We start from the raw sequence: 7,702 nt of genomic DNA, 5'->3' as shown, positions 1-7,702 counted from the left end.
CACACACACACACACACACACACACACACACACACACACACAGTATATATGTACATGAGCCTAACAGCAGTTCAGATTACCACCCTTTCTGGGGTCCTTGGAKGGGGTGCTGTGAAGACCTCCTAACGGGGACTCCCTCGTTCTGCTGGGGGGACTTCAACACTCACGTGGGTAATGATAGTGAGACCTGGAGAGGTGTGGTTGGGAGGAACGCCCCCCCGACCTGAACCTGAGTGGTGTTTTGTTGTTGGACTTCTGTGCTCATCATGGATTGATGGGCGGAGCTGTCAACTGACCACTACCTGTTGGTGAGTTGGCTCCGTTGGTGGGGGAGGATGATGGTCAGACCTGGCAGACCCAAAAGAATAGTGAGGGTCTGCTGGGAACGTCTGTCAGAGTCTCCTGTCAGACAGAGCTTGAACTCACACCTCCAGGAGAACTTCAAACACGTTCCTGGGGAGGTGGGGGACATTGAGTCAGAGTGGGCCATGTTCTGTGCCTCCATTGTTGAGTTGGCTTACCTGAGCTGTGGTCGTAAGGTTGTCGATGTCTGTCGTGGCGGCAACCCTCGAACCCGCTGGTGGACATTGGTGGTGAGGGATGCTCTCAGGCAGAAGAAGGAGTTCTATCAGGTCTTTTTGACCTGTGGGACTCTGGAAGCAGCTGATAGGTATCGGCAGTCCAAGCGGATTGTGGCTCGGGTGGTTGCTAAGGCAACAATTCGGGTGTGGGAGGAGTTCAGAGAGGCCATGGAAAAAGACTTCAGCACGGCTTCGAGGTGATTCTGGTCCACCATCCAGCGTCCCGGGGGGGACCAATCTCTGGTGCTGAGGTCACCGAGGTGGTTAAAAAGCTCCTTGGTGGCAGGGCGYCRGGGGTGGATGAGATTCACCCAGAGTTCGTTAAGGCTCTGGATGTTGTGGGGTTGCATTGGTTGACGCGACTCTACAACATCGCGTAGACATCGAGGGAAGTTCCCCTGGATTGGCAGACCGGGGTGGTGGTCCCCCTATTTAAAAAGGGGGGCCACAGAGTGTGTTCCGACTATAGGGGGATCACACTTCTGAGCCTCCCTGGTAAGGTCTATTCAGRGGTYCTRGAGAGGAGGGTCCCTCAGATAGTTGAATCTCAGATTCAGGAAGAGCAGTGTGATTTTGGTCCTGGTAATGGAACACAGGACCAGCTCTACACCCTCAGCAGGGTCCTGGAGGGTTCATGGGAGTTCAACCAGTCTACATGTGTTTTGTGGACTTGGAGAAGGCGTTCGGCTGTGTCCCTCAGGGACTCCTGTGGGGGGTACTCCGGGAGTATGGGGTACCAGGCCCGTTGATACGGGCTGTTACGTCCCTGTAGGACCAGTGCCAGAGCTTGGTCCACATTGCTGGTAGTAAGTCRGACTYGTTTCCRGTGAGAGTTGGACTCYRCCAAGGTTGTYCTTTGTCACTGATTCTGTTCATAACTTTTATGGACAGAATTTCTAGGAGCAGCCRAGGTGTTGAGGGGATCCTTTTTGGTGACCTTAGGATCACATCTCTGCTTTTTGTGGATGATGTGGTCCTGTTGGCTTCATCAGATCCTGATCTCCAGCTCTCACTGGAGCGGTTCACAGATGGGATGAGGATCAGTGCCTCCAAATCCCAGACCATGGTCTCGAGCTGGAAAAGAGTAGAGTGCATCCTCCGGGTCAGGGAGGAGGTCCTGCCCCAAGTGGAGGAGTTTAAGTATCTCAGGGTCTTGTTCATGAATGAGGGAAGAATGGAGCAGGAGATCAACTTGTGGATTGGTGCTGCGTCTGCAGTGATGTGTGCGTTGTACCGGTCCATCGTGGTGAAGAGAGAGCTGAGCCAGAAGGTGAAGCTCTCAGTTTACCAGTGGGTCTACGTTCCTACCCTCATCTATGGTCAGGAGCTTTGGGTAGTGACTGAAAGAAGGAGATCACAGATMCAAGCAGCTGAAATGAGTTTCCTCTGCAGGGTGKCTGGGCTCTCCCTTAGAGATAGGCTGAGAAGCTCAGTCATCCAGGAGGGACTCAGAGTAGAGCCGCTGCTCCTCCACGTCCAGAGGAGCCAGTTGAGGTGGTTCATCTGGTTAGGATGCCTCCTGGACTCCTCCCTGGTGAGGTGTTCTGGACACGTCCCACTGGGRGGAGACCCAGAGGAAGACCCAGGACACGCTGGAGGGACTATGTTTCTCAGCTGGTCTGGGAACACCTTGGAGTTCCCCCAGAGGAGCTGGTCCAAGTGTCTGGAGAGAGGGAAGTCTGGGTCTCTGCTGAGGCTGCTGCCCCCGAGACCTGACCCTGGATAAGAGGAGGAGAACGGACGAACGGAYGGACAATCAGCAAACAGAAGGCGGAGTTTTGAACAACGTTGATTTTCTGTGCAGTGTCTGCTAGTTAGTTTAGCTATGTTGGTGGAGGAAGTGAATGAAGCCAGTCTGTGTTGATAAGGCTTCGTATTAAAATAAATTTATCTGACAAAGCAGCAGCTCTCATTTACAGTYGTCTSGTTCAGCTCGGTACTTCTCTCCTCTCAGTAGGGTTGATATCTGGTTAGCTTCTTAGCTTTGCTTCCTTCACAGTGGAGTTGGCACACATTCGTCACGGACAGCCGATCCAATCATTTTAAACTTCAGTAGAGGCCACGCCTCCTGCAAGAATCACTTCTCTATAGTTGAGAGTCCCGACCCTCGTATGAGGCAAAGTGAAGGACAGGGTCTGGTTTTAACAGGCTAAAGCTCTGCAGAAGTAAAGGTTCGGTTCAAAATAAGTTAGCTGTTAAAAGTTATAGTTAGCTTCAGAACTACCTGCTTGTTTTAGACATATATCCACTTATGAGTAACTAATGAAATCTAACATAATATGAGCTTGAATGAATTCTCTGTAGCGTACCTGTAACATGACTCACAGATCAGCTGCACATCACCATAATCTGAAAACTTTGAGCATGTCCAAAATGATTGGCTAATCATAGATCAGCCTGCCGAGAAATTATTCTAAACTTTTACAAATTAGGACACTTACACTAGTGTTGGCCACAATTTGCTTATGTCGGCATAAACTGTCTAACATGTAGTGTGACAGAGCCTTGGTAATCCTTCAAATAAACATCTGCAGTTTTTACACAAACATAAACATGTAGACAAACACACAACCCTGAGTTCACTCCAGTCCTTCACAACATGTCAATGTTCACATTTTCTTTCTTGTCCAACAGAGGAGCTGGGCTCAGCCACAGGCTCCAGTGCAACGGGTTCCTCCATGTTGTGGACACATGTCCATGTTGTGGACACATGTCCATGTTGTAGACACATGTCCATGTTGTAGACACATGTCCATGTTGTAGACACATGTCCATGTTGTGGACACATGTCCATGTTGTAGACACATGTCCATGTTGTGGACACATGTCCATGTTGTAGACACATGTCCATGTTGTGGACACATGTCCATGTTGTGGACACATGTCCATGTTGTAGACACATGTCCACACACAACAGGAGACTCATGTCCTCACTGAGGACCGGAGCAGGGGGACCCCTGAAGAGTCCGTCTGTGTGTGAGAGGGGGAGTATTGTGTTGGAGAACTGGAAGAGTGACCTGAAAGAAGGCAGAAGAAAACAGGACATCAGCAGAAGCTCATCAAACATCAGAGGAGTGTGTTCTTCCACTGAACACATGTTCACATTTATCTTATCAACAAACACRACCAGTTCATTCTCTACTCTTATTAAATCAAACTAAACCGTTCTTGTTTGATAATCTGAACAGTGTTCCTGTAATAAACTCTTATTCTGATCAGGTTTTTCTCCCTGTAGAAAACTCACCTGACTGCTCATGTGTGCATGGTTTTTAGGGAAAGTTAACACTCTGTGTTTATCAGAACTTCTGTTCTAAATAAAGGTCTGGTGCATGAAAACACTCGTCGTGATCAGATTAATTCATTGTTTGCCCATAGAAAGGATCCATTCAGCTTATCTAATCTGTTATTCAATCACATGAGAACAAAGCTAGTGAGAAAAAAGGTTCTTCTTTTATACACTGTATGTACACATCTGGTTCCAAGTGTAGATAAAGCAAACAATTCAAAGATTACTGTGTCGAGTTTTATTATCTTAACTTTGAGTTTATGGTTTTGTTTTTCTAGTTCAGCCTTCACTTCATTTTCTGTTTCGTTTTAGTTACACATGTGGACAAAACTGTCGGTAGCCCTTGTTTAATGAAACAAAACCCACAATGGTCACAGAAATAACTAGAATCTGACAAAAGTAATAAGAAATAAAAAAATATATGAAAATGAACAAATGAAAATCAGACACTAATTTGATCCTAATGAACGTGAGCATGCAGCTGATTTTCAGATTTTCCACCGTAAATTTTTTTAAATTTTTCCACCACAGACTCTTTTTCACCCAACACGACACAATCATTGAGTGATAAAAAACCCACAATACCCAGCCAGCTTTATGGCTGTTTATGTACTTATATGAGCTGTGGTAGGGCAGAAGGAAGATCTATAATAATTTATAGACCGTCGTGTCTTCAGCTCGTTTATACTTGTTCAGGAAAAAGACGTTCAAAATTACCCAATCTCTAACCTGCTGCCTTATGTCTTACTGAAGTATAATCCAAGCTTAAAACTCTCTTTTACATTCAATAGTATTTCTGTTTTATTCATCTCACATTTAGCAAGTCATACATGTAGTAATTTTGAGTGTTTATGAGGAAGTGTTAATACAGTTTCTGTGCAGGAAATACCAGGTAGAGCTCAGTTATTGTTTGCTAGCAGTGGTCAGCCGTAACAATGAGACAAATTTTATGTTGAAGTTAAGCACTGTAGGGGTCACCTCGRGTGAAGAAACAAGATTTACTGCCTCWAAGCAGGCCTCAGACAGGCCTGACGAGAGGACAGGAACTCTGTCACAAACTGTTTAGGCCATGACAGGTCTTCTAACCGTGGAAGAGAACCCCTCAGTTCTCTTAATCAGATAATGGACAGAACAATCTCTTCTGTTCGTGATTCATTTGTTGTTTAACTAAGAATGTTTATGCATTTGTTAAATCAAATAATGACTGTCACAAGAAAGTGGAATCACTTCTACTCTTTTATCATGCCTAAAAGAGTAATTAATGGTATAAAAAATCACAGAGAAAATCATTACCATGTTTTCATAGTGTTTTTATATAAATCACTGTTTTTATTTTACTGGGAACACAGTAATATAATTGTGGGTTTTTCTTGAGAAAATCTTTCATTTATCTGGACTAACAAATGGTTCAGACTGATTACTTAAATAGAAATGTTAATTAATCATCATAAATGTTTTACAGTGATTTCTTTTAGAGTCTATCAGAAGAAAAAGCTAAAGAAATGTTATCATATTCTGTTGTGACAACCACAGAATTTTAGCCTTGAGCTGGCGCCTGGCTAGCAAATCTCTTTATCTTCTTTCCTCTGACTCATCTTTACACCTGAGGGCGGAACCAAAGTCATCCGCTTCTATTACTAACATGGACATCTTTGAGTGACGGAACACTTCTTCCTGGATGCCGAACTGGGAAGGAACACTGTGTTTCTCTCCGGAGAAGCCAGCTTGGCCCGTTAGGTCTTGCCCATGAGCCAATTAGGGGGATCTAACGGCCGGGACAGTGGCACGCCACCGACTGTCCCACCCGAGACTACAAGTCTCCAAGTGTTTTACCTCCCGAGRGGAGATTTTATTTTGAAAGGAGAAACCGGATGCATCAGCTTGAATCTTTCTGGCTTGAATCGAAGCAGACGAAAAGTTGCCTGAAATAACACCTTTTCGCCGAGGAACAGTGAGCGGGYYGATTAAAACGTTCCCTGACTGATCGGAGGTGAAGCAGTCACTACCCAGGGTTTGGTTAAGAAGCCATCACCAGGTCAAAACTGACTTGTTCTGGGTGACGTGTCATGTGGAAATCTAAGCGCAGAAAGGACRTGCTGATCCGGTTGAACAACACTTGATAAAGTAAAACTTAGTATAATACTAATCTTACTTTCATCCTTTCCTTTGTCTTTATTTGCCAAAACTTAAGCTAAACAGTGCTAGTAAATTGTTTGGTTGTTACATCAGAACTGACGTTTTACTGTTCTATATATAAGTAATCTGAGTTTAATGTGAATTAAAATTCGGACGCGAGTTTTATCTCATTTAACTCTGACGCTTGTTATAGGAATAACCACAATTAAGTGTACTTATGATCTGTTCAATTTGTGTAAATAAATGATTGCATAGTCTTTATGAATCAACTTGAACTCGTCTGAACGTTCACTTATTGTGTCACTTTTCACTTCGCACAGTCAAGATATTAAAGTAATGAGAAAATACCTTGGTAAAACTTTCCTCATAACCTTATGAGAGATATGTAGAAAGGCTTAATTCACCTTAAGYCTACCCCCTTCAGCACAAAACTCTGAAATTAATTACAACTGGCCCTTTCAGAGCCAACATAACGCTCATGTAGCCCTCAGTGAAAATGAGTTTGACACCCCTGCATATGGGACATAGTAAACTGTTGTACTGTCCCTTTAAGATTCTTTGATTTAGACCCAAACTGTCATATATGCTAAGTGAGGGTAAACAATGTTTGTTGTGTTTGTTGATAATGTGCACAGAAAAAGAGGGGCAAAAAACAAACTTGTTTTTATCTGGCAACCCTGATGCTGGTCTCACTCATGCACAGTGTCTSCATGATCACAGTTACGTCCAAATTTAGTGAATAAACTAACATTCCTTTGGGCCTAGGATGGTTTTTAGTTTTGCAAAGGGTGAGTAACACAAACAACACWCTGTTGTCTGAATTTATYACTGTTAGTTTAGAAGAAACTTTTGCTGTAGSCTCTGTGTGCCGGCTGTGTGTGCATGTGTGCTCTCACACATATGTAGGGGGTGTTACAGAAAACATCCACTCTGAGAGCTGGTTTTAAAAAGTGCTGGTGTCACAGGCTCTGACCACCAGGGTTGTGTACAAGAATGATTGGATCACAGCAATAATCTTACTGTTTCATTTAAAAGCAGCTGCGTATAAATGGGAYCTGAAAKTCTTCTTAACATATCMCTGACATGAGACTGTCCCTGGTCAGAGACAGTAGTAGTACTGTATTCACTACAGTAGTACACACTTTTATTACAGGTCTCTTTCCTCAAGGACACATTTTACAAAACTCATGGACAGAAACTATGAAGAGACTTTCAAGGACATAGCACACATTTATATATTTTTGTGTACATTCAGTTTTTTTACGGAAGCTCTCTGACAAATATTTATTTATGTATTACTATTCAATATTATAGTAACAGAATACTCAAAAGCAACATGTTTTTTTAATGTGACTTGCTATGCCAGTTTAATTTTTCTATTTTGGAATAAAGAGGTCAAAATACTTTTTTTTTCAGATTCATCAACAATAACTAAATAAATATTCAAACAATTATTCAATTATTAAAATAAATGATAGTTGCAGCCTTAAAGTAAACACTGTAACCTTGAACCCATGTCAAAAGTTAAAGCTTTATTTTGACACGTGCAGGGGAATCGTCCTCTGCAGGAAAACATGCCCAGGTTTAAAAAACCAACCCAGTGATAAATAATAATATATTAAAGGGCCAATATTATGTGCTTCTCAGGCAAATATTTAAATACTATACCACAATAAAGTATCTATGTCACCTTTAGCTG

The 7,702-nt window shown here is 43.2% G+C and overlaps 1 protein-coding gene across 1 annotated transcript in view; it reads right to left on the bottom strand.

The window, feature by feature from the left end:
• Window positions 1–3,409: 3,409 nt before the first annotated feature.
• LOC106535843 (keratinocyte differentiation factor 1-like) overlaps window positions 3,410–7,702 on the bottom strand; it is a 10,223-nt gene continuing 5,930 nt past the window's right edge. Inside the window, 1 exon segment of the mRNA XM_014032965.1 lies at window positions 3,410–3,598. Coding sequence (XP_013888419.1) covers window positions 3,504–3,598 — 95 coding nt within the window. The 3' untranslated portion in view covers window positions 3,410–3,503.

This window comes from Austrofundulus limnaeus, unplaced genomic scaffold (assembly GCF_001266775.1).
Source record: "Austrofundulus limnaeus strain Quisiro unplaced genomic scaffold, Austrofundulus_limnaeus-1.0 Scaffold1588, whole genome shotgun sequence".
Lineage (NCBI taxonomy): Eukaryota > Metazoa > Chordata > Actinopteri > Cyprinodontiformes > Rivulidae > Austrofundulus > Austrofundulus limnaeus.
Note: the sequence above shows the minus strand (reverse complement) of the source record. Positions and strands in the feature narration are given on the sequence as shown.